Here is a 25,922-nt window from a genome sequence, read left to right as displayed (position 1 = left end):
TAATTAATATTTATTTATTTATTTAATTAATATTTATTTGTTTATTTAATTAATATTTATTCATTTATTTAATTAATATTTGTTTATTTATTTAATTAATATTTATTTATTTAATTAATATTTATTTATTTATCTAATTAATATTTATTTATTTAATTAATATTTATTTATTTAATTAATATTTATTTATTTAATTAATATTTATTTATTTATTTAATTAATATTTATTTGTTTATTTAATTAATATTTATTCATTTATTTAATTAATATTTGTTTATTTATTTAATTAATATTTATTTATTTAATTAATATTTATTTATTTATCTAATTAATATTTATTTATTTAATTAATATTTATTTAATTAATTTTTATTTATTTAATTAATATTTATTTATTTATTTAATTAATATTTATTTATTTAATTAATATTTATTTATTTATTTAATTAATATTTATTTGTTTATTTAATTAATATTTATTCATTTATTTAATTAATTTTTATTTATTTAATTAATATTTATTTATTTATTTAATTAATATTTATTTATTTAATTAATATTTATTTATTTATTTAATTAATATTTATTTGTTTATTTAATTAATATTTATTCATTTATTTAATTAATATTTATTTATTTAATTAATATTTATTTATTTATTTAATTAATATTTATTTATTTAATTAATATTTATTTATTTATTTAATTAATATTTATTTGTTTATTTAATTAATATTTATTCATTTATTTAATTAATATTTATTTATTTAATTAATATTTTTTATTTATTTAATATTCTGGTCTCGACACGACACAAAAAAATTTCTGAGTGTGCGCCTTTAATGATTTACATATTAACAACTTATAACAACTCGTAAAATCTTCATAAGATCTTAAAACCCAGCAAAATGTTTCAACAATTAACAAAAAAATGCGAATAAAAAAACATAAAACAAAATTCCTTTTATTTTCTCGCCAATGCGTCTCTAGTTGTTGCACGGAACATCTTCGTCAATGCCTGAAAAAAGATTGAGGTTAATGCTAAAAACTACAATTATTTGTAGTTTGTAGTTTAGGCCTGAAACCTAAACAAGACTACAAACTAATTTTTGGTTGAGATATGGCCGCAGAAAAGAGAAAACTCGGCCACCGGTTTTTTTGTGGATTTTCGTGTTTATTATATTAAATTCACATTTTTTGAGCCTATTTTTGTTAAAAAATTGAAGTTTGAGTAGCCGAGTTTCCGATATTCTACGGCCATCAACAAATCTTCCACCAAAAAGTCGATTTTTCAAGTAAAAAAGTGCACCGAAACTCGATCAAAGCAGGCCGCATGTTGATTATCTCCCAAATCACGTGAAACATTTTTCAATCGACAATTAAATTGTCGAATACTTTCTTCAATATCTTGAAATGCATTATCCAATCGTGGATCTATAATATCATTCTGTTCCTCATCAATTTCTTCATCGAAATCCCATTCACGACGACGAAGGCGTTCGGATTCTTGTGTTTCTTCCCATTTTTCAACGAAATTTAGGGATTCTGTGGACGGCGAAATTCGCGGGAAATACGGAACGCTTGATCTGAAAATTCGGAATTTTTGAGCTTTAAATAATTTAACATTTTATGCAATTTTTACAAATTCTGAGAGTATCAGAAAAAATTTTTAAACATAAGAAAAATTATAGGAAATTCTGTGAAATTTTTTAGAATTTTCTGAATTTCCAAAATTTTCTGAAAGTGTCCAAAATTTTGCAAAAATTTTAAGAGTTTTCTAGGATTTTACAATTTTTTTTTTCAATTTTTGAAATTTCCGAAATGTATAGAAGGCATACCTGTTTGGCGCTGGTGATGACGATTCTTGTGGAAAGTACGGCGCTTCGATTTCTGGGCTGAAAACTTTTTTTTTGGAATTTTTAGAATTTTCCGAAATTTTAAAAAATTTTCTGAAATAGTTTTTTGAGAATTTTCTAAACCTTTTAGAACTTTCAGAATATTCTGAATTTTTGGAAAATTCAAAAATTTTCTATAATTCAAGAATTTCCTAAATTTTTAAAATTTTTAAAAAAATAATTTTCTGAAAATTTCAAGTTTTCGAAAGTTATGTGAATTTCCTGAAATCTTTCGAATTACCCTCATTTTTCTAAAATTTTCTAAACATTTTCAGAATCTGTTAAATTTAAGATATTTTTTAGACTGCTCTGAAACATCCTAAATTTTTCTAGATTTTTTCTACAATTTTCAAAAGATTTTAGATTTTTTTCTAGATTTTTAAAAAGTTTCTGAAACTTCCTGAACTCTAATTTTTTTTGAATTCTCTGTATGTTTTAGAATTTCCTGAATTTAATTTTTTTTTTTATACTCTAGAATTTTTTGCAGATTTCTGAAATTTTCTGAAATTTTTTAGAATAACTCCGGAATTTTTAAGAATTTTTCTAAACTATGTTTGGAATTTCAAAAAATTTCTGAACTTTCTAAATTTTTAAACAACTTTCATACATTTTTTTTTGAATTTTCTGAATTTTCTGAATTTTTAAAAAATTTATTAAACTTAAACTTCATAAAATTTCTCTATTTTTTCGGAATTTTCTAAAATTTAAATAAAAAATTTTTGCAAGCAAATTTTTCCAACTAAAAAACTATTTTAGTCCTTATCCAGACATACATCTTCTCAGGCTTTGTCTCAAGTACTGGAACATCATCATAATCGATTATCTCCTGTTTGATCTCTATCGGCTCATTTTCTACAGGGAGCAGCTCTTCAAGCTTCTCAGTGATCGGAGCAACATGAGCTTCTGGAGCAGACTTTCGTGGTCTACCACGTGATCGACGGGAAGTGGAAATTGGTGGAGATGGTCCCGGCAAATCGTTTCTGAAATTGAAGATTGAGGGAAAAATTTCTGAAAACTCTTAAAAAATCGAATAAAATTTCCAAAAAGTTTCAGAAATTTTCCAAAAAAATCTAGAAATTTTTAAAAAATGACTTCCGCGGCCACTCACCGTGTCAAACCAAATCCCAATGTTCGTAGAAGGCCACGATGTTGGTAGGAACTATTTCCAGGTGGAGGTCTGAGAAAATTGAATTTTTAAAAATAAAGTAGCCGAGTTTTTCATTTTTCAAACATTCAGCCATCTAAAAGTTATCCTTTTTTTGAATTTCGGAAATTATTTTTTAACCGTCTATGCTTGAATCCTTATAATTTTTCCAATCTTTCTAATTTCGAACAGAGCTTAATTTTTTTTCGAATTTTGTGACCAATATATTTTTTAAAATCATATACCGTATTTCTTCTATTAGTATGGCCTTCCTAGTAGACTTGCACTCCCTAATAGTCTTGCATCAATTTTTTTTGGTACAAACCCACCTAACTAATTTTGAGATTTTAACAATATTTTTTGCCTACTTTGCAACAATTTTGGTAAAATTTCTATGAAATTGAAGTTATTGTACCTTTTTGTTGCAATTACAATCAAATTTTCTGAATTTTCACATAAGATTCGAGTTTTTTCAGGAAAAAAACTAGTAAGCTCAAAGTCAGAAAATGTTCTGAAAATTAGTATTGCACTCCCTAATAGTCTTGCACTCCCTATTAGTATTGCAAGCCGGAAGACCATCGAAAAATAGTATTGCAGCCATAATAATAGAAGAAATACGGTATCAAATTCTTACTGATAAGGATATTTAACACTATTGCTACTTAAATCAGCATCTTCCCTCATCGAATCACTATCATTAACTTTATGAAACCAATCAGAATGTGGAACGTCTTTTTCAGCGGAATTACGTAGACTTCTAGATGAGGTCGTCTGCTGAGGGATTTGTCGGTTATTTGGCCTGAAATTGGGAAAAATTGAAAAAAAGAAGCAGTTGTAAACTAGAAAAACTCCAAAAACTAACACATAATCCTCATCTGAAACATGTCCTCCCTTTTCCTTCTGTCCAAACTCGAAATCCGATCCAACAGCGTATTGAATAACGCCTTCTTTTGTGATCAATTTAGTCGTGATTGAGTGGAATCTGAAGATAAATGCTAATAATAATAATACTAATATACACTACAGTAGATCATTCAAATTTTTTACTGTTGATTAACGGGCTCGATTATTGAAACACTAGATTCTGAGAATGCGTATCACACAACATATTTGACGCGCAAAATATCTAAACTACAGTAATTCTTTAAATGACTAATGTAGCTCAATGTGTCGATTTACGGGCTCGATTTACGAAAAAAATTAAAATATATTATTTATCGGTAGAATATTGAAATTAAGCAAAAAATGAGAAAATGATGCGAAAAAACAAAGGAAAATGGCATATCGCTGTCACTACTCGAAAATGAATACTCCTTTCGAAAATCGAGCCCGTAAATCGACACACAGAGCTACAGTAGTCATTTAAAGACTTACTATAGTTTAGATATCTTGCGCGTCAAATATGATGTGCAATACGCAATCTCAGAGTTTCGAATTACAATTTGAACTTAAATGTGCTAAATTTTTTTAAAAGTTATTCGAAATAGTTTACTAAATTTCGGAATATTCTTTGTATTTCGAACTTTCAGAAAAAAACTTATTTTTTTCGGGCATTTTCCGATTTTTTCAGAGAACGTTCGAAAACATTCAAGTTTATGAATTTTCAAAGGAATTTTTTTTTCGATATTTTCGATTTTCTAGCTCACGGCGTGTAAATTGGCACCTCTGGCCTAGAAAAAAGCTTGAAAAACAAATGTACGCAATTATGAAAATGCGCGTGGTGTTTGCGGACTGGACTACCGTAGTCCACATAAATTTTAGCAATTAATACTTCCCGGTTTCGTTTTATATGAAAATATCCTTGAATTCAAGCAAAAAATGCATTATCTTTTTGGAAAAGAATAAAAGAAACACTAAAATTACATTAACTTCAAATATAAAAAAAGTGAACTACACAGAAAACGAAACAAGGCAGTTTGAAGCTGCAATAATGAACAGCAATTTTGAGTGTAAACTTGTGATGGTGGGTATACATTTTATGTACTTAAATTGTTCAAAAACCTTCATTTAGTCAATTGGTGAAGTTTCAAAACCTTTGTGAATCTAGTTTTTGAAAAAATTTCAAATTGGTGCCAATTTCACTGATTTTTTGTGAATTTCCGAGCTAAAATTGAAAAATTCAATGTGAACTTGTGACGGTGGGTATGGTTTTTATGCACATAATTTGTTTGAAATACTCTACCGAGTAAACTGGTGAAGTTTCAAAAACTTTGTGGGCCTAGTTTTTGAAAAAAGTTCAAAAATGTGCCACTTTTGACGCATTTTCCTAATAATTGCCTAATAAATCGAATTTCCACTTTTATTTAGGAAAATAATCGTTGTTATATGTGATTTATTCATTTTAAAAACAATTTTGTATATATTTTTGTAGTTTTATCCATTATAATGTCTCATTCATCGAATTTCAATGATATTAAAAATTTAAATTCAAATTTCGCGCGCTTTGCAGCGGCCATGGCCTAGGATTCTCACTTTTCACTTTTCGCTAGGCCAGATGTCCCAATTTACACGCCGTGATAGCTTACATTTTTCTGGATTTTTTTTGAAAATTGTCCAAAAAAAAAACTATTTTCGAAATTAAAATTTTTTTTTTGAATTTTAGAAAATTAATTGTTGTATAATTGTTGTATATATGTAGAAATAATAAAAAATTACGCTGAAATTGCGTCAATGGATGGTGGAATGGATAATCCAAAGTAGAGCTCCAGCTTGGTTTTCAGATCAAAATCGGTCGACATAATGTTTCCTGCCAGGTTGTTCACGAAACTGAAATGTTGATTTAAAATATGAGTCAAACTTCATTATATATGAATAAAAACTGAACATTTTAATTAAATTCGTGAAACCCTGTTATACTCAAATATTAATACATAGCTAGAATATAGAAACTGGTTATAACAAAATAATAGTTTTTTTTTTCCTAGTTCCCAGCATTATTACGGAAAGTACGGTTTGTTATTTTATCGAATTTCAGGAAAAATTATATTGCTATTAACTATTAAAAATTAAAATAATAGGCATCAGAATGATTTAAACTTTTCGAATTTTTTGCATAAATTACAATAGTTTATGTTAAAATCTGTAAATTAAATATATTTCGCAGCATTACTTGAATAACCCCATTAAATTGCTGAAAACGCCTATTCCTATCATTATTGAACACCCTATTAGTATTGAATACTGTTTAATTTGTCATTTAGTAATAAATACTAAGTACTAATTGTAAGTACTAAATGACCAATTAAAGAATATTCAATACTAATAGTATTAATTTAGTTTTTTTTAAACATCAATATTAAATGTTGTTTTTTCCTTAGTTTTCCTAGTTTCCAAAAAAAACTCACTGATTTCTCAAGCTACTCCACTCCCTTTTGCTGTGAAGTACCTTCACAAAATGCTTCCAAATCACAAATCCCCGAAAATTCGCCTTAATTCTCTTCGTTATCTCATTGTTTCCACGTAACATCACTAATATGAACTTCCAAATCATCTTGTCCTCTTCTGTTGTAAATGGACCAATTCCAGTGATTGGATTCATCAGCGTTGGTTCATTGTCAATTGGTGGTTGTTCTGGGATATTATCGAGTGGTTCGGATTGAAGGCTAAAATGGAGAGGGCGATTCGAGAATTCAACGATAAGACCTTCGTCGTCGAGTTTTACACCGGTTTCGCGTTGAAGTCTGAAAATAGAGGTATGTTCTATGGAAAGTGGTACACTTTAACAAAGCGTCAAATTGCCGGTCTGCCGATTTGCCGGTAATGAATAAAAAAAATTAAAATAAAAAAAACAATTTTCTGGCAATCTGCTTATTTGTCGAAAATAAAAAATAATTTTCATTTACTATATATAAAGCGCTTATTCTGTGTGTCCATAGTTTGTAGTCTATGTAGTCTTTGTAGTCTGTGAAGTTTTGGCTTCTGGAGGGATAGTGAGTTAGGGTTAGTGTAGGGATATAGTCGGGGTACTGTAGTGGTACAATAGTGGTACGGTAGGAATACCGCAGGGTTACGGTAGTTTCATAAAAAATTAATTTTCAGCCCCAGAAGTCGGGGGCCGCGACGAAGGTGCGGTCCACGGCTGGTTCAAAAAAAAAAATTTCGGAAAAATTTTCTGACTATTTGGGTCAAAAATATCAATTGCTCAGATTAATAAAAGTTATTTAACGATTTTTAATTTTTAACTATGATTTCCGTGAATTCAAAAAAAAAACCTTACACCGCCCAAAAATCTTCTGGAACTCTTTCATCGAGATGTTGGTAGATTGCAGCTTTTGTGGCAACGTGGAATGGCATAATATGGAGATTCGGAAGAAGAATTCGATGGAATCTGGAATTTTTTTTTTTAATCAATTAAACAATTAATGCATCTTTTAGGTTTTTAGCAATTTTTTATTTAAAAAATTATTTTATTTTTCGGCTAAATTTAAAAAAATCGTGTTTGGAATGTTTTTTTCGATGTTTTAAAAAGAGCAAACTTAAAATTTAAACGTTTGAAATTAAATTTTTTTTAAATAAAAAGAGTAGTTTTTTAAAATGTTTTTTTTTTCGAAAAATCCAGATTAAAAAAAAAACGAAAAATTCTGGTAACTCAGATTTTTTGGCAACTTGCCGTTTTTCGGCAAATCGGCAATTTGTCGGTTTGCTCATTTGCCGGAAATTTTCAATTCCGGCAACTTGTGTTTTTGTTGCTTTTTTGCAAAAAAGGAAACAAAACTTGTATTGTAATTTTTTAAAGAAAATCGTTTAAAATTTTTTTTTTTTATTGAGAGTTTTTTTTTTAAAATAAAAACATTTTTTTTTGCCACAAAAACTTTTTTCCAAATTTTTTTTTCGAATTCCTGGAACTCCGGTTCCGCCCGTATCTTGGCCATTTTTGCATCGAATTGTACCTTGTCTCATAAGTATCCGAAGATCGATTAATCCTTGCATTCATATTCTTAAACACTTCCCATGCATCGAATAAATATTTTCCTCTATAAATTCCCGAATTAATATCATCTAATACAAATTTCCACATTAATCCATCTTCAAATTCCCAGAATGGAGTATAATTTCGTCGATGAGGTGCTGTAGAAAGACGAGATTTCGGAGCACTAGAATTCTGGAGCAAAACGGGAATCCAGTGTTCGAAATTCGAGCATCCCGTCAGATAACCGTATTTATTGATTTCCACTTGATACGTGTCGATGAGCTCCTGGCGGATGGATTTGTCGACATGTAGGTCCAGTGCAAAGTAGAGATCAGCTTTTTCTTGTAGAGTGACGTATGGAATTAGGTGAAGTTTGATTAGAGCGAATTTGAAGCTGAAATTAGGAAATTGGGCGTTTTACAGAAAAATACTGTGGAATTCTGAAAAATATTTTTTTTTTTGAATTTTCAATAATTTAGGTTATACCTCAATTTTCATTATAGAACTATTTTTTTTCATCAAAATCAATATTTTTTTTTCAATTTTCCGACGTTAAATTTTCGGTTTTCAAAAAAAACTTTTTTTTCAGATTCCTGAGAATCAATGTATTTATTGTTGAAAACCTCATGGAGCCAGATTATTAATTCTCCACGGGGAGTACACGAGAGCCGCGTAAATCGACACCAGGCGTGGCTCAACGCTGATTGGTTGGCAAAGGGATGTGGCAAAATGGTGATTGGTCGGGAGTTTGGAAAATAATTTCGATGTTTCAAAAATAGCTCAAAATTTCGTTTTTTTTTAGAGGAATTTTTTTCGTTTTTCCAATTTTCACTCACTGATTCCGATAACATTCAATATCCTTCTGAACACCAATAAACTGTCGGCACCGTATCCATACTGCAGCATCACTGAAATTAATTGGCCATTTAGCAATATGACCTTTGTTTCGAATTATGTTCAGAAAAAATTGGAAAATGGATCGACTTTGTTCATTTGTGAATAGCTTCTCCATTCTTTTTTCTTTTGATGTTCTTTTCAACGACGGAAACCACTGTGGTTTTTCTTCTGAAAAAAAAAAACGGTTTTTTACTTAAATTTTCGGTATTTCCCAATAATGTTTGTATAATAAATACGTATTCAGAAGAAAAAATCAATTCGTGCGGCAATTTAAATACGATTATACAGAAAATCGTCGAAATTTGAGGTTTTTATCGACTTAATTGATTTTCTTAAAAAACAAATTCGATATTTTAGACAGTTTATAACAGTTCACGAAAATTTTCACGAAAAAAAATCAGAAAAACACCCAAAAATGGCGTAAAAACGGAATTTTAACATGTAAATTATAGAAATTTCGATCGCAAAAATTGATTTTTTTGACTAATTTTTTTTCAAAATCCCAATTTTCCAGAATTTTCACCATTAGCTTTATCATCCTCCTTTTCAGAATCTTCTTCCGATCGGTAATCTGTTTCAGATTTTCTCGGACGTTTTGGGCAGCGATCCGAATCCATTCCTGAAAAAAAGTCGATTTTTAGACGGAAATATATCAGAAAATAGTGCAAAAGAAGCGAAAGAAGAACATTAAAGGTAGAAAATAAGGAATGTAAGAAGAATTCGTTCAAAAAATCGGCTTGAAACGCTAAAATAGTCGATGGCCGAAGAAATCCCCAGCGGCGGCCACTGGGCTCTACGAGAGAGTGTACAAGAGTGAGAGAGCGGTAGAGAAAACGGTTCGGGGGAATTTACGCAATTTCGGCGTTGGAATGAACGAAATAAGAGGGAATATTACGGAAATTGAAAATTTTAGCGAAAATTCCGTTTTTAGTAGAAAATAATAAACTTTTCTGTGGAAAAATTGCAAAAATTTGAATGAAGATTCAATAAAAATTGGAATAAACCTCAAAGCGCTAAAAAACCGAAAAAAAACACATTTCACAGGGGAAAATTTGAAAAAAAATGATGGAAAAACAATTAAAATTGAGAAAAAAACAAATTTCGCCAGCTGGCCGAACAATTACTCGGCCACGACCGCACGGCGACGAAACTTACTCAAAAGAGGTTTCGCAGAGAAAAAACAAGGAAATTCTACATTTTCAGAGATCTTGAATAAACAAATTACAAACAAATTTCCTGTTTAATATATAATTTAAAATATTTTTGGCAGAAAAAATATTAAAAATTTACAATTCATATTTCTGAAAAATTATTTTCTTCAACCACAGACACCCATATTTTTTAAAACTTTACGAATTTACTCATTGATGTCTGAATAATATTATAAACACAAAAAAGCGGCTCTCACTGTTCAAAATTTGACTAAAATTCCGGTTTAAGTTTAGCTGACATTAAAAATTTACTCCTAACTAATTCCAAAAAAAATTACAGATTTCAAAAAATAATTATCTTCAACACCCAAATTTTTGCTTTTCTAATCAATCTCTAGTTTCCCAAAAAAAGTGAAAAAAAAGCCAGAAAACTTGTGAAGAAATAAATCACATAAAAAAGCTTGTATTTTATAGGCTTTATAGTAAGATCAGTTATATTTTAAAGTTGCCATTATTAGGTTGCGTTTTTTTTCTACAGCTTATATTTTGTAGTTTGTAGTCTTTGTAGTCTTTACAAAGTATATAGCCTATGTAGTTTGTTGTCAGGGCAGTTGATGTCTATATGATTAAATTTTGTATCACGAAATCATAACATCTACTGTTTTTGAATATCAAGATTTATAGGCATTGTAGTTTGTAGTATTTGTGTTTTGTAGCCTTTGTAGTTTGTAGTTTTTGTAGCCTTTGTAGTTTGTAGTCTGTAGGTTTAATCCAAAACAAAAATGTTGTAAAACTTACATATTCAGCTTTAGTATCACAAAAACATTGCCACATGGCTCACTGAGATTTATATTTGTAGTAGTCGTAGTTTATTGTTTGTAGTTTGTAGTTTGTAGTTTGTAGTTTGTAGTTTGTGGTTTGTGGTTTGTAGTTTATATTGTCTAGAATTTTATTTTCTTATTTTTTACCTTTTTGTTAACTTTGTATTATTCAGAGCAAAATGTTTCGGGGGACACAGATTTCTGGAAAAGTGTGTTTCTCGGATACTCCAGGTTACAACCTACAAACTACAATTTTTCTAGCCTCAACCAACATTGTAGTTTGTAGTCTCGGAATCAGCCAAACTTTAATCGTCTATAACTTGCCATGAAGTTCTGGGTTTTTGATGTTTCAAAAGACAATTTTAATAAGAAAACCTTCAAGATTCTGAATTTTGATGAACTGTTCCAACTTGAAACTTTCCAAAAAAGGTGTTCCCTTACGAGTATTGGTCATAAATTCTTGAGAAGCGTGTAACCTTCCTCCGATAACAATCACCCACAGTCATTCTTGTAATTCCATCGTCCTTTTCTCTTGAAATACGTCTTCTTCTCCTTCTTCTTATTTAATCTAAAACCATCAGATAGCAGAATTATGAGAAAAAATGGAGAAGAGAACGCGAGGAGGGCAAACTGCCAAGGTCGCCCCCGCCTCGCCCGCGCGGCTTTCTCCTCTCCTCCTATCTCTTTTTTTCGGTACCATTTTGGTAATAAATCATGATATGCGTTTTGCTTGGTCTACCCTATGTTTATTTATTTGTTTTGTTTTCCTATAGATTTTTTTTAAGTCTACATTTTTTCGAAATTTTTTTTAAAATTATTTCGTGTCTACTAGCATATTTCTACTTTCATTTCCATATTTTCCTTTTTTTTTTGAGCATTATTTTTCATCCATTCCCTATTGAGTTATACAACTTTAAAGTTTGGTTGAGGCTCACACTATAAACTACAAAATGCCCCGGATTTTAATTTAATTTAATGTCATTTATTTTGTAGTTATGATTATTTTTCTTTTTGAAACACTAATTTTCATTAATTTGAACAAAGTTATAGTACATCAAAAATTGTTAGAGGCTACAATTTTTACTACAATTTTTCTAGCCTCAACCAATTTTCAAACCGCTGTAACTTTGTTCAGAGTGAATGTTTTCCAGTGCTCCAAAAGACAAAAAATATCAAAAATATTTGGTGAATTTGATGGGGTATTAAAATTTTCCCGGAACTTTGTAGTTTGTAGTCTCCTAACCTAACCTAAACTCAGAACCGTTTTTGAAATGTAACTTTCTTTAAAGCAGGTCAAATTTATTAGTTTAAAAATGAGAGTAGGTTGAAAAAATGCGAGAAATTTAATAAAAATAAGTATAAATTAATTGTTTTCAAGATTTCCGAAAAAAAAATCCGTTCAGCACGTTTTGTGCTCCGAAAAGTTTATTTGTTCCTTGTTTGAGATTGTTTTTAGGGCTAATCGTTTGTTTTTTGTCGTTTTTGTGCTTATTCTTTAGGTAAATAAGAAAAAAACTATTGAGACTATTATTTGAGATTTCATTTTTCAAGAAAAACTAAGATTTGTATTTTTAAAATTTCCAAATTCGTTTTTTGAAGCTGTGGTTAAACTAACACTACAAACTACATAATTTTCACTCAAATTTTGTAGTTTGTAGTATAGTTTGTAGTTGACCACTGATTTTTAAATCCTAACCCCATAATTAATAATTTGAAGAATCAAGAAAAAGAGATAAAAATCTGATTTTTTTCGGAATTTCTTTGTTCTGGAAATGTCCCCAATTTTTCTTATTCCCTTATCTGCAACATCTTCATCTCTACCTTTGACTGTAATTTTACATCATATAAACCTCAATCCAGTTGCCTTTCCCACGCTGCGTCTCGCTTTCTCTCTATCTTTTTGGATTAGGTTCCTATTTACATTAGGTAAACGTAAAAATTTGGTATGATTTATTTATTCTCCAGTACTATAAAGTGTCTAGATTTGGTGGTGGAGGCTAGCAATTGTTGTAGTTTGTAGTCAGCGGTAAAATCTATTTTTTAGTTTTTGAATCACCCAATTCGATGAATTTTAAACAAAGTTAAGGGTGTCAGAAATTTGGTTGAGACCTAGAATACAAATTAAAACTCTGATAAGCCTTTTTCTTATTGTTAGTTGATTATTATGTACATTCTGCTACTAGAGGACATTTAGAAAAACTGAAAAAAATTCGAATTATTTTTTTTGAGAAAATCTCTGAGTCTCTCCGTTTTTCAGTACTATTTCCGAGTTCGGGATGGTCTTAGACACGCGGAAGAACATGTCTAAGGAGAGAGGGGGGGGGGGGGGGGGGGGGGGAGTGGCGGTTCTTTAGTTTCATTTCATTTTACGTGGGTAGGAAAAACCCAATGAGATTTACTACGTCACGCCAGTTAAAAGTTTGGTTGAAGCTCACACTACAAACTACACATTTTCCAATACATATTATTCAAATTTCATTTCAACTTGTTGGTGAAGTTTTTCAAAACAATTTTGTTTTTTGGAGCAAGTTTACAGCTTAATTCCTAACAAAGTTATGGTGCAACAAAAATTGGTAGAGGCTCACGCTACAAACTAGAAAATTTGTTGGCCTCAACTAAATTTCAACGTTCTGTAACTTTGTTGAGAGTGAATATTTTTCAGTGCTCCAAAAGGCAAAAAGTATCAAAAGGTTAAGGAGAATTTGATTTTTTTTTTAAAGATCTGTGTAGTTTGTAGTCAAAGCCTCACCCAAACTTTAAAAAAATTTGAATACTGGCCAAACAACCCACCAAACTCGGTCAATTTTAATGGTAAAACAACAAAAAGTGGTGGAAAATATTATTTTTTTCTTGTAACCCGATCCCCTTACCCAACCAGTCCATATTGTTCCTTTTGCCGAGCAAAAGTGGTAAGAACACAAAAAACGACTTGTTAAACACCCCGACCGCCTGGTTTTTGACACCTTAGCCTCCTCTTATGTTTGCCAGTATTTTGTCCAAAATTCCATCTGATGTTGCTCCGAGAGCATAAAAATCCCATTGTTCTAACCCAATTTTTGAAGGTTTTTTGCAAAGTCTGTAAACTTGTAGTAAGGGTGTTTGCTCACACTTTAATGTTCTGTTTGACACCATTTTTCAAGAGCTTCGGGGTATTTTTGGAACGGTTCTTTGGAAATATTGTCGTGGTTTATAGTCTAGGACTTGTAGAATTTTGCCAAAAATCTTGCCTTTGAAGCAAAAATGCTGCCCTTTCCGCTGAAAAATTGTCCAATTCTATCAATTTCAAGCCGAGTTTTAGGCCAATTTTAGGTCACTCTTAGGCTCTACCAATCTAAGTAATCTGGGCCTTAACCAAATTTCATACCCCTGTAACTTGGTTGGTTTAAACTTATCTAAATTGAGTGATTCAAAAAGGAAAATATTTCAAAATGGTTGGAAAACACGGATTCAATGTTTTCAAATTTTTAGCGTCACTTTTAAAAATGTTTAGTGGACAATATCTTTTTTTAAAAACCGCCAAGTTTCCTCCAAATTCCGATCAACTTGTTCTACCGTTCCACACTGCAAAAAACCTGCCACGTCATGCATTACTTGATCTTGGTTTATCCACGTGTAAGCACACACACTCACGCAATGAGTTGGTTGAGATCAGTTTCACTTGGCTCTTTGAGCCGCCAACTCGCCGATTAATGATTAGTCATTCCATTGGTCCAGGCTATTAGTTTCCAGTTTTCATCTTAACCAATTAATTTTACGTTAATTTATTTGAAATTAAGTTCTTCCAGTTTTCTATAAGATTATGTCTTTTTAACTACTTTTATCGAATCACTCTGCCCAAAGTTACAGCGACTCAAAATTTAAGTGAGGCTCTTACACTACAAACTACAACTTTTAACATTTTTATTTATTCAATTCATCATATAGTTCTGATTATGTTCCATTTTGAATTACTCCTTTTGGTTCATTTTGAACTAAGTTACGGCGGTTTAAAATCGGCTCTGACTACAAATTACAGAATTTGTTAGCCTCGCGAAATTTTCAAATCACTGTAACTTTGTTCAAAATCGATATTTTGATATTTTTCAAAAACTAAAATTAACAGAAAATCTAGTTAATTTTAAATCCTGAAATTAGCAAGTTAATAGCTCGATTCGTAGCAAAGTTATGGTGCATCAGAAACTGGTTGAGGCTCTGACTACAAACTACAGAACTGCCTCGCCTAATTTTCAAATCACTGTAACTTTGTTCAAAGTAACAATTTTAAAATGGTTCAAAAAACAACCATTACTAGAACAACTAGGCAAATTTAAAACGATAAAAAATTTGTCAAAGATTTGTAGTTTGTAGTGTGAGCCTCAACCAACGTCAACGTCAGAACCATGTCAATTTCATGCATGTTTTTCCGAGATTTCCAAAAACTTCCCCCACATCAATAGAAAGCATTATTCAAGTGCTTTTGGCATGTTCTCAATTGAATCCACTAAAAAAAATGTATTTGGGTAAGCACACGGCACCGGAACTTTGCTCCTCCTCCTCTCAAATTTCACCCCTTTTGATGTGCTCTTCAAAGTGCGTGTGCTCTGTGAGCACACTGTCCATCTCTGCGTCTCTCCGTTTTTCAGTACTATTTCCGAGTTCGGGATGGTCTTAGACACGCGGAAGAACATGTCTGGCGGTTCTTTAGTTTCATTTCATTTTACGTGGGTAGGAAAAACCCAATGAGATTTACCACGTCACGCCAGTTAAAAGTTTGGTTGAAGCTCCGACTACAAACTACACAATTTTTTTGAAATTTACTTCATCAAATTGTTCGTCTATTTCTGGCCGATATTTTCCTTTGCAGCACTAATTTTGCTCCACTTTGAGCAAAGTTACAGACTGTTTAAATTTGGTTGAGGCCAACAAAAAGTGTAGTTTGTAGTAGTGTGAGCCTCAACGAAACTTTGATTGCCCATAACTTGCTTTAAAGTGATCCAATCTAGATGATTTAAATCTCAAAATAATTAAAATTGTCAGATAAATCTAGCTAACCAATTTTCAAAAAAAGTTCAGTTGTAGTTTGTAGTGTGAGCCTCTACTCACCTAATTACCATGTAGAAAGTGGAAGAGTTAAAAAAATTACTTGAAAAATAAATGGACTTCCCCCTTTCTCTAACCCCTTTTGTCACCTTTAAAGTTCAATTGAAAACTAAAACTTTCGGCAACTTTTCCCTCTCCTCCATTTCTTGTTTTCTACTCGTTTCCGCGTGAAAAAGTGTGGAAATCATCTGTAAATAATCCCCCCTGGCATTTCTTCCCGCCGAAAAGTACAAACAATGAGTGTCTGCGGAGAAAAGGAGACTGTTTTTTTTTCGTTGTTTTTTTGATACTTTTCATTTTACTAGTTCCCATTTCAAGTGTTTTTTACTTTGGTTTATCAAAATTTAGGGAAAATATTTTAATTCTAATCAACTTTTTCTATTGTAAAGTTTGGTAGAGGCTTAGACTATAAACTACAAAATATTCTTAATCCACTTGACTTGAATTTAAGTAGATTCCTCTGACGATTTTAAACAAATTTGTCTCTTGGACTAAGTTTCTAGGTCAACTTCTAACAGTTATAAGGGTTCAAAAAGTGGTTGAGGCTTACACTACAAACTACAAAATATTTCTAACTAAGCCACTAAATTTCTACTTCACTATGTTCCTCTACCGATTTTACATAAATTTGTTTCTTGAACCGAGTTTCTAGGCCGACTTCTAACAAAGTTACAGGCCCTCAAAGTTTGGTAGAGGCTCACACTACAAACTACAGAATTTTTAGCCTCAACCAAATTTCAAATCGCTGTAACTTTGCTCATAGTGGAGCAAAACCAATGCTTCAACAGGCAAAATAGGTCCGAAAAGAAAGATAAATTGATAAAATAGTTATTTTTACAAAATTTTGTAGCTGTAGTCTGAGCCTCACCAATTTTAAATTATTAATATCTTTGGCCAAAACCACTCAAATTAGCCGAGAAAAGTCAGTTTTTTGGTCATTTTTATCGCAATATGGTACGTACTGTACTTGAACTTCAGAAATTGCCCATTAAGCAAATACGGTTCAATTACCATTTTAATGTATTTCTCTCCAGAACCACCTTCCCTCCTTTTCCTCCTCCCATCAATCAAATAGACGGTCATTTCCCGAAGAAATTCCTCAAATATTACCCTTTTGAGTGATTTTTTAACTGGAATTGGAAATTCTCATGTATTAATTGTCACTGGAAACTGGTTTTTTAGATTTTTTTTCCAGATTCAAGAATGTTATTCGTGTTGCAACTATGTATGTCTTAATGGAATTTTTGAGTCTGAATATTTGTTGAGGCTGAGAATATTGTAGTTTGTAGTTATCAGAAAACGACATCAAAAATTTGGTGGGAAATTCAAATTTTCTGAGAACAATTTTTGGCGGGAAACTCAAAATTTTTTTTCTTTAATTTCAAATATTCGTAACTAGCTTCAAATTTAACCAAATTGGATGGTTCCAAAAAGAGAATTAACTAGAATTTGAAGGAGATTTCAATCAAATTGTTTTTAAAACAATATAACTGCTCCCAGAGCAACTAGATGAGTTGAGGTTTCAGAGCTCAAAAGATGAAATCTAATTGTTTAAATGTGGGCCCTATCAGACCAGGTGTGGGCGGTAAACGATTTTTCCGGAAAAACAGCAAGTTACCGGAATTGAAAATTTTTATCAAATCAGTAAACCGGCAAATTGCCGATTTGCCGAACTTGCCGACAATTTTTGGCAATTTGTGGTTTTCCAATTTTTTTTTTTGGAAATTTCAGAATTTCAATTTTAATTTGCAAAATTTCGCGCATCCTATTTTTGAAAAGTAAGCATGTTCTTTGAAAATATCTCAAGAAAACGAGATAATTTTTAAAAAGGCACATTTTTAATTAAAACTTAAGTGTTTCTTTAAAAAATTCCTCTGAACATTTCCGGCAAATTCGATATCCGGCAAACTGAAAATTGGCAGTTCGCTGGAAATAAAAATTTCTGGCAAATCGGCAAACCGGAAATTTGCCGATTTGTCGACGAAAAAATTTGCCGAACGGCAATTGCCGCCCATTCCTGTATCCGACTAAAAAAGAAAACGTAATATTAGTTTATTTTGTAAATTGGAATTAACTATTAAACCTATATTTTAAAAGAAAACTTGTTTTTTCCGGATAAAATATCCAGTTTCCACCTGTTTATTTACTTTTAACCTACCTTCTTCATCCGTTTACCTAAACTATATAGTTAACCCAGTTGACACGTTTCATTTGTCATTTAGACCACTGTTTCTATATAAAAACCGAAAAATGTTTATTTTTCCAGCAATAAACCTAAATGTTGCGTGGGTGGTGGATATTCATTTGGGCGGCTGTCTGCGTCTATGCACAGAATACACTCTCACAACAGTCACAGCAACAACAGCAACCAACGTCTGCAAATATTAGCAGTTCTAATATTCAGGTAAGGGGAGAAACAAAAAAATGAAAAAACAATTTTTTTGGGGTTTTTTAATTTAATTTTCCAACTTTTTCCAAAAATTTTGAAAAGAAAATTCCTGGCAACACCTTAAATAAGTTAAATTTTTCATTTTTCTTAAGGATTTGAATTTCAAAATTAGCCTAAAGTCTTGAAAACCAAATGTTTGGCCAATTTTTAGATTAAAAATTTTTTCGATTTTTCGAAAAAATGTTTGAATTTTTACACTCAAAATATTCACTTTCTAACATTAAAATTTTTAGAACTCCCTAGATTAATATTGTAGTTTGTAGTCTAATCCTCAACTAATGTTTCTATATTCTAGCAAACAATATATGATGTCATCGTTGTCGGAGCAGGACTTACCGGGCTCACAGCAGCCCGGAACATCCAGCAAAATCGACCAGGACTATCCGTATTAGTACTGGAAGCACGTGGTCAAGTTGGTGGCAGAATTCGATATGCTACAATGCAGACAAGAAATGGTGTTGAATTCGTAGATACAGGTACGTTGAATCTTGAAAATTATCGATTTTTAAAGATTTTCATTACGAAATTCGAAATCACCAATGTTTTCTTCCTACATGCCGACTCTTTTTACAAAAATTTGAAGAATAGTGCATTTTGTCGTCAGATCCGGTGCATTTTTGATATCTACAGTACCCCAGATAATGCAAAATTGCTTCATTTTCAGGATCTCAGTTCATTTCTCCAACGGACACCCAATTATTAAGTCTAATTCAAGAATTGAATGTTCGTACAACACAACAGTTGACATGTGGTAATAATACAGTATTCCAGCAAACAAGGAAGAAGAGGTACAGTTTTGACACAAGTGACTGAAATTTTATCCGGTTTTGAGATCCATAGGAGCTTTTTTTTTTTAATTTAACAATACTCTCTGAAAATTCCAGACAACTATCCCTCCAACAGCAATGGAGTACAACCCTCTTCACAGATCTTATCAATTCGCCAGAAACTCTCGGAAATCTTACAAATACTTCAGTTTCAGCAATGTCTCAGCAAATGGACACTGCTGACGCAGATTCGGTGAACCGAATGATGCAGGTTAGTGTACCACGTTCTTTAATATTGACCAATCTTAAAATTCCGCCAAACCCATATTTCCCCTCATTTTCAGACATTTTTCGATGCTCCCGGAGAACAAGTTCCAGAAATTCAGCTGGCCCTGACGTGTTCCAGTCAAAATGCGACAGCCGTTGAAATTCTCCGGAGATTTGGTCATGGGCAGAGTCTTTTGGCACAAGGTGGAATGAATGAAGTCGTGAGAAGGCTTGCTGATGGATTATTGATTGAATATAGTCAACGTGTCGTTTCGGTTAATGATGGTACTGTAGACTACAAACTACAAACTACAAAAACCAGAAAACAAGCATTGAATTATTTTTTCTGATTTCCAAAAAAAAAAATTTGAAAAAAAATCTCTAAAATTTGAAAATTCAAATTTTTTCTAAAATTTCATTATTTTCTAAAAACATCATTTCATTATTTTTCCTATTTTTTACTCAAATTATCCTAATTTCCAGCCGCCTTCCCAGCTGTGGTCCAAACATCTGCCGGCCGAAGGTTCAGTGGCCGTCAAGTGATTGTAGCTGTGCCAATTCCGACACTGGAAAATATTGAGCTGGTACCAGCACCAGAAGCTCCCTTTCAGCAGCTTATTCGTGAGTTTTTGGAAAAATTGAAGTAGAGAAAAAAAATGTTTGAACTTTTTTTGTTTTAATTTCCGAAAATGAAACCGCATAAAAACCACTCAAAAACAACGTTTGTTTACCTTAGAGTTTTGGTCACTACAAACTACAAACTAGACTACAAACTACAAATATTTAGCCTTAACGAACTTAAAAACATTTTTCCACAATGACATCAAATTCTAATCAAATTGCACTGAAACATTTAAACTTTCATCCAAACATTAAAAAAACTTCGGTCTACGAATTCTAAGACTACAAACTACAAAAATTTCCAGAAAACTACGGTCCAACAGGCCACGCCTACTACTTCACAATGTCATTCCAACGTGCCACGTGGCGGCTAAATGGGCGGAGCGGAAAAGTGATCTACACGTCGGCGACTGGTCCATTGGTATGGCTGACCACATTTGATACCACTTTTGCGGCGAGTTGTGGTGGGTTTTTCCAGACTTTTGTAAATTTAAAATGTTTAAACTATTAATCTTAAGAAGTTTCTGTAGTGAATTTTGGTTTTTGAACCATGAAAATTGGTCCAGTTTGAACAAAGTTATGGTGCACCGAAAGTTGGTGAATCTCAAAGGTTTATACTACAAACTATAAACTACAATCCTAATAGCGCCTCAACCATTTTTAAAACTACAAACTACAGAATGATGGTTGAAGCTCAGCTAGGATTATATTATAGTTTGTAGTTTGCAGTCTGAGCCTCAACCAATCTTCGATGCACCGTAACTTCGCTCCAAATGAACCGATTTTAACTTTTCAAAAACTAAGCATTATCAGAAAAACTCCGAAAATTCAAAAAATTTTCAGACAACTCCACATCAGCGTCATCAACACTTTGGGGTATCGCCCATTTCTCCTACGATGTTCCGTTCGAGACCCGCCGCAAATTGTACACTCAGGCGATTATGTACTCGCTGAGATTTGCTGATTTTTCGCCATTGGATGTTAGGTAAGATGTTTGGGAAAATTTGAAAAACTGTTAAAAACTTTTGAAACTATCAAATTCGAAATCGGGAAACGACTACAATATGTAGGTTAGTAGCTAGTAGTTTGTAGTTTGTAGTTTGTAGTTCACAGTATCGCAGAACCCACCAAAAATCTTTTAAAAATCAATTTTTGCAGTGACGTCAACTTTGCCACGGACGACTTGGCGAAAGGAACAATTCCAACATTGAAGCTTAATATTCCATTAGAATCCCTGAAATATCTCAACGATTTCCATACTTTGTACCAAAATGTACATATTGCTACTGCGGATATTGCCTCGCACAATTTGGGTGGGTCAGAATTTTAATTTTTGAAAAAACTGAAGATTATATTGAAATCTAGGTTCTTCAATTTTCCCTCAATATTTTGGTTTTTGAACGGTAAAAAATCGATCATTTTGAAGAAAGTTATGGTGCATAAAAAATTGGTTGAGCCTCACACTACAAACTACAGAACTTTCAGCCTCAACCAAACTTTAACAGACTGTAACTTTGTTCAAAGGCAATTTCGCAGTAGCTTTTTTAGATTTTTCATCGAATTTTGCAATTTAAAATTACATTTAAAATTTTCAGGTACCATGAACGGAGCCGTACACGCAGCTGGCTCTGTGAGCACATATGTGCTCCAAATGCTCTCAGCAGCAGATGCTCAAAGTAACGGAGTCCTTAGGGATACACCAGTCGAGTCGACAACTCCATACGTCTACAGTACCTCCTCACACTACCCACCATCGCTTTTCGCGGCTCGAAATGTGCAAAATGACTCTGGAAATAGAAATACCACTGGAAACAATTCTGTGAACTCTGGAAATACTGGAAATCAAACAAATTTCCAATATGAAACTAGTTCACAGTACCCGACTACTGTAGAAACACCAACAACTACTACTATGAAACATTTCAGTTTTGGAAATTTGGGTTAGTTGATTCATAAACTACAAACTACAAACTAAAATGTACCCTGAGCCTCACAATATATTGGAAAGCATTTTTGGATAATTTGTACAACTATGCGTTTTGTTTAAATCAAATTGACACATTTTTTGCATAGTTACACATATGTATTCAAATATAGTGGCGTAGACTACAAACTACAAAAGGTGGTTGAGGCTGGACGGCTCTTTAGTTTGTAGTCTGAGTCTGAACCAAGCTGAAACCAGGTTTAAGCCTAATTAAATTTTCCAGACAACTCCACAAATGAAGAACCGGCTGCCGTGGCCTACGACAGCCCACAACAGGATGCCCCACCAACATTGGTAAGGCGTTATCTCAGCAGATATAACAGATACGAAAAAATGGTCTACTAACAAAATGTTGTACATAAAATTTCCTACATTTTGTTAGTTGACAACTTTTTGGCATATTAAACAGTGAAAAAGGTATACGCGTTTCCAATTTGTAACTTTAAATTTTTTAAATCCTTTATATCTCGGCGGAAACTCAATGTTACTGAAATTTTTAATTAACAATATAATTCCCATTAAATTTCCTATATTTTACTAGTTGACAACTTTTCCCTACCTCTTACCACTAAAAAGTTACAAGACTTTCAAATTTCCGCCAATGCAACCACGCCCCAACGCACACAATTTCAGAACTATTCAACGACATTTGCGTATTCCACTTCAAGTGTAATGCCACTAGTCGAGACGATCGAAACGACAACTTTTAAACATTTTAGTAACGGAAATTTAGATCAAAATGCCACGTCAGCTGTTCAACGAGGTTTTTGAATTTTTTGAATTTGGCGCCAAATTTGAAACTATCCAGATGTGCCAGCAGTTCTCGTAAATCAACAGCAGAATGGTTACGCCTACACGACATCAACTCATTATCCAGTACAATTATCTTCAAATCGAAATAGTCAGTTATTATACATTTGCCAAAATTTTGAAAAGTTTAAAGCTAGAGGAAAGTGCGCTCTAATGAGAATTGTCATTTTGCAAGTTTACATCACAAATAAATTGGAAAAATGCAGAAATTTTAAATTTTAAAGATTATTACACGTTCGTGAGAAACTTATAAAAAAATTATCAATAGAGCTAATTTATACACCCAAAAATCGATAATTTACAGGAATCGACTCACGAGCAACCCCATCTCCACAAGTTGTGCAGGAGTTGCAACAAGTTTCAGCAAATGTAAGATTTTCAGAAAAATATAAAAAAATCGATAATTAAAGTATCGATTTTCTAGAATTTTACTGATTTTTGAATAAAATCGATAATTCAACCACATGATCAATTATCGATTTTTTTCAGGCTTCCAACTCGACGGCTCTCCAATTGGCGTCAAGTCTGACGCAATTGGTGCAAACACTCTTACAGACTTTGCGTCTACAGTAACACCTGCACATCTAACTTTTTTCCTGAATTTTTAAATTTTCCCGCCAAAATACGTGTCGTTTTGAAAGCTTTTCGGTTTGCACCGCCCTTCTCTTGTTCTTCGATATTTTCAAAAAAGATTTGAAAATGTTTCGGAAATTGTAAAAATCAATAAATATTGTTTTGCTTTTTCAATTCGTTTTTCTGGACAATTTTTCATTTAGAAAAAAAGCTTAAATTGAAGAATTCAACAACAAAACAATAGTGAAAATTAACAAATTTGGATCAGAAAAATCAATGAAACAATTCAAGTCTTTTGAAGACCCAGTGACTTTTCCAAGAGCTCCGCCATTACAGAATGATCCATTTCTTTTATGTCCTTTGGCAAAACGGAACGAATATCAGCAACTGATTTGACCTCGGAAAGGCATTTACTCTGAAAATTTTCAGTATACAAAACATTTTAGCACAGAATCGAGCAAAACCTTGAGATTCTCCAAATTATACTTCAAAGACATTTGCAGCTTCTTCTCAGGTGAAAATTCCGATTTTTGGAGCAGAAAGTCTTCACCTTTACGAATAACCGTGGAAACATCAAATCTGGCAGCAATTTGTAGGATTCCCTCGACACTGTCCTCTGAAATAATATTTTTGTAGTAAAGGCTTCAAATTTTTCAGAAACCTACCAGTCAGCGCTGGTTCACCGTAGAGAAGTTCCAGGAAATTTTGAAAATCTTCTGGAATGATTCCATCCAAAGCAATTTCAGAATCGTTGGAATTTTTGAAGAGAAGCTTGAAGTGAGATGATTGAGCGGCCAGAAACTGAAAAATCATTGAAAATATATCTTGAATATCTCAGAAATAGATACCATTTTGGAAACATGGAACTTCTCATTCTGAACGTTAATCACGACATCTGATACATCCCTCGTTTCTTCTCCAAAATCTCTCAGCTTAGCTCTTGCGTCTCCAACTTCTTTGATAATAGTAATATCAGCTTCAATCGTACACTTTCCATCAATCGCATAGTTGTACACCATTTCATCGAAATCTCCAAAATCAGCACTCATTGCAATACTTTCGAATTTATTATCTTTCAAACTGAGAAACTTTTTAATGCAACAGCTTTTCTCATTTTCTGGTTGAATAGTGATTTTAACATCAGCAACGAGCTCCTGTAGACGAAGTTCCGGCGTATTTCCACAATAAACATAGACGTGAAGATCATCAACATCAGCATACCCGTTATACATTTTCGCAATATAAATGTACCGAAAAAAAAGTGGTGGATAAATGAAAGTCTTCAGTATTCTGCGAATTTCTCAATTTGCGGAATTTGAGAAAAAATTTTCTATTTTGATACAAAAGCACACTGTTTTGACAATGAATACTTTCCGTATTTTGCATCGTTTCAATATTTATATATATGGAGTTTATTTATTAAATACATGAATTTTGCAAAAATCCCACGGGGTTCTGGTCTTCCTCATTGAATTTTCGCGCTCCATTGACAATCGCCTGCCGGATAGCGCGTGGAAAAGTGTCGTGTACTCCAGGGGTGTGCGGATAACCGATTTTTTCGGCTAACGAATAAATCGGCTAATGCCGATTTTTTGAGAACCGGCTAACGGCTAGTTTTCAAATTTTCGGCTAACGGCTAATTCGGCTAATCTCAGTCATTCAAATCGGCTAATTTTCGGCTAATTCGGCAAATTCGGAAAATATTCATTTGGTTAAGCTTTTTTTGTCCATTCTGTTAATTCAGGTTTTGGGTTAATTTTTTCACTGTTATTGAGCAAATTCAGGGATGAACGACTGTTCAAATAGGAAAAAATAATACAAATTCACCACATTTTGTTTTCCAAAAAAATATGTTAGTTGAATTAGCCGTAATAGCCGATCGGCAAATTCGGCTAAATCGGCTATTATCCGCACACCCCTGGTGTACTCTACACGGACAAATACACCAAGTTTACAACTAAAAACGAGCCGCGACGCGCCGTAAATCTACATAAATAACCCAAAATGGCCTAGTTCGGCAAACTCTGCCATTTCGATTTATGAGAGGAAGCCAGAATTCCGTGAAATCCGTGAATTTGAATTTTGAAAAAAAAGCAGCGTTGCACAAAAAAAAAGAGAGGCGGGGCATGACTTCGCAATCCTGCGGCACGGTTTTTCCTTGTTTCTAAGCCGTTTTCCACTGATTTTTTTCTAATGATAATGTTATTCTGCCAAGCAGCCTCTAATAAATGCCGAGTGTACAAACTCCGCCCCTTTTTCGCGTTTTTTCGCGTTTTTTTTTGGCTTGCGAAAAAATGTCCCACTTCGTTTTCATTCACAACTCCTGAACCGTGTGACTTCATGCTCTAATATTTGAAATCCTACTAGAAATATTTTGCCCCACGGTAGAGCAAAAAACGGCATTAAGTTCGGAGCAAAATTGAGCCCAGGACGGCTTTCCCCAGTTTGAAAAAATTTTTTGTTGCTCTTTTTACCCCCAAAAAAGCATGTTTTAATTGAATTAAAATTCGGGTTTTGCTCGGTTTTGTTTCAAATTTCTGTGCAAGATACTACTC

General features: G+C 32.4%; 3 protein-coding genes and 1 non-coding gene across 4 annotated transcripts; 2 read left to right on the top strand and 2 right to left on the bottom strand.

Annotated features, from left to right (window-relative positions):
• Positions 1 to 865: 865 nt before the first annotated feature.
• B0019.2 (SPK domain-containing protein) lies at positions 866 to 9,464 on the bottom strand. Its single transcript, NM_060836.8, has 13 exons — positions 9,369 to 9,464; positions 8,785 to 9,013; positions 7,929 to 8,342; positions 7,256 to 7,366; positions 6,384 to 6,719; positions 5,695 to 5,805; positions 3,902 to 4,021; positions 3,674 to 3,838; positions 3,004 to 3,072; positions 2,669 to 2,875; positions 1,839 to 1,895; positions 1,310 to 1,586; positions 866 to 1,018 (listed from the first exon to the last, which is right to left on the bottom strand). The coding sequence occupies exons 1-13, from the start codon at positions 9,460 to 9,462 to the stop codon at positions 965 to 967; spliced, it is 2,244 nt and encodes a 747-aa protein (NP_493237.3). The 5' UTR covers positions 9,463 to 9,464; the 3' UTR covers positions 866 to 964.
• anr-14 lies at positions 6,591 to 7,569 on the top strand. The gene is made up of 2 exons (NR_101634.1): positions 6,591 to 6,731; positions 7,308 to 7,569.
• Positions 9,465 to 18,162: 8,698 nt separating the features above from the next.
• On the top strand, positions 18,163 to 23,536 carry amx-2 (monoamine oxidase). The gene is made up of 15 exons (NM_001383739.2): positions 18,163 to 18,300; positions 18,641 to 18,821; positions 19,010 to 19,133; positions 19,230 to 19,383; positions 19,457 to 19,664; positions 19,863 to 20,000; positions 20,306 to 20,464; positions 20,844 to 20,985; positions 21,159 to 21,313; positions 21,596 to 21,940; positions 22,208 to 22,278; positions 22,618 to 22,747; positions 22,793 to 22,885; positions 23,099 to 23,163; positions 23,284 to 23,536. The coding sequence occupies exons 1-15, from the start codon at positions 18,175 to 18,177 to the stop codon at positions 23,365 to 23,367; spliced, it is 2,175 nt and encodes a 724-aa protein (NP_001369790.1). The 5' UTR covers positions 18,163 to 18,174; the 3' UTR covers positions 23,368 to 23,536.
• A 9-nt stretch (positions 23,537 to 23,545) lies between these two features.
• Positions 23,546 to 24,937, bottom strand: bath-35 (BTB domain-containing protein). Its single transcript, NM_001383738.2, has 4 exons — positions 24,216 to 24,937; positions 24,033 to 24,168; positions 23,832 to 23,983; positions 23,546 to 23,782 (listed from the first exon to the last, which is right to left on the bottom strand). Exons 1-4 carry the CDS (start codon positions 24,597 to 24,599, stop codon positions 23,654 to 23,656), a joined length of 801 nt encoding a protein of 266 aa, NP_001370035.1. The 5' UTR covers positions 24,600 to 24,937; the 3' UTR covers positions 23,546 to 23,653.
• Between the last annotated feature and the right edge of the window lie 985 nt (positions 24,938 to 25,922).

This window comes from Caenorhabditis elegans, chromosome I (assembly GCF_000002985.6).
Source record: "Caenorhabditis elegans chromosome I".
NCBI classification, from domain to species: Eukaryota; Metazoa; Nematoda; class Chromadorea; order Rhabditida; family Rhabditidae; genus Caenorhabditis; species Caenorhabditis elegans.
This window is presented reverse-complemented; position numbering and strand designations above follow the sequence as displayed.

Excerpts from the sequence above, each read along its gene's own strand:
- bath-35 (NM_001383738.2), bottom strand. The coding sequence starts at position 24,599 with ATGTATAACGGGTATGCTGATGTTGATGATCTTCACGTCTATGTTTAT. Across the intron at positions 24,169-24,215 it reads AGTTCCATGTTTCCAAAATG|TTTCTGGCCGCTCAATCATC; the intron begins GTATCTATTTCT and ends ATGATTTTTCAG. Across the intron at positions 23,984-24,032 it reads CGGTGAACCAGCGCTGACTG|AGGACAGTGTCGAGGGAATC; the intron begins GTAGGTTTCTGA and ends ATATTATTTCAG.
- B0019.2 (NM_060836.8), bottom strand. The coding sequence starts at position 9,462 with ATGGATTCGGATCGCTGCCCAAAACGTCCGAGAAAATCTGAAACAGAT. Across the intron at positions 9,014-9,368 it reads GGAGGATGATAAAGCTAATG|AAGAAAAACCACAGTGGTTT; the intron begins GTGAAAATTCTG and ends TTTTTTTTTCAG. Across the intron at positions 5,806-6,383 it reads TGGAGTAGCTTGAGAAATCA|TTTCGTGAACAACCTGGCAG; the intron begins GTGAGTTTTTTT and ends TCAACATTTCAG.
- amx-2 (NM_001383739.2), top strand. The coding sequence starts at position 18,175 with ATGTTGCGTGGGTGGTGGATATTCATTTGGGCGGCTGTCTGCGTCTAT. Across the intron at positions 18,822-19,009 it reads TGTTGAATTCGTAGATACAG|GATCTCAGTTCATTTCTCCA; the intron begins GTACGTTGAATC and ends CTTCATTTTCAG. Across the intron at positions 22,748-22,792 it reads CACGTCAGCTGTTCAACGAG|ATGTGCCAGCAGTTCTCGTA; the intron begins GTTTTTGAATTT and ends GAAACTATCCAG.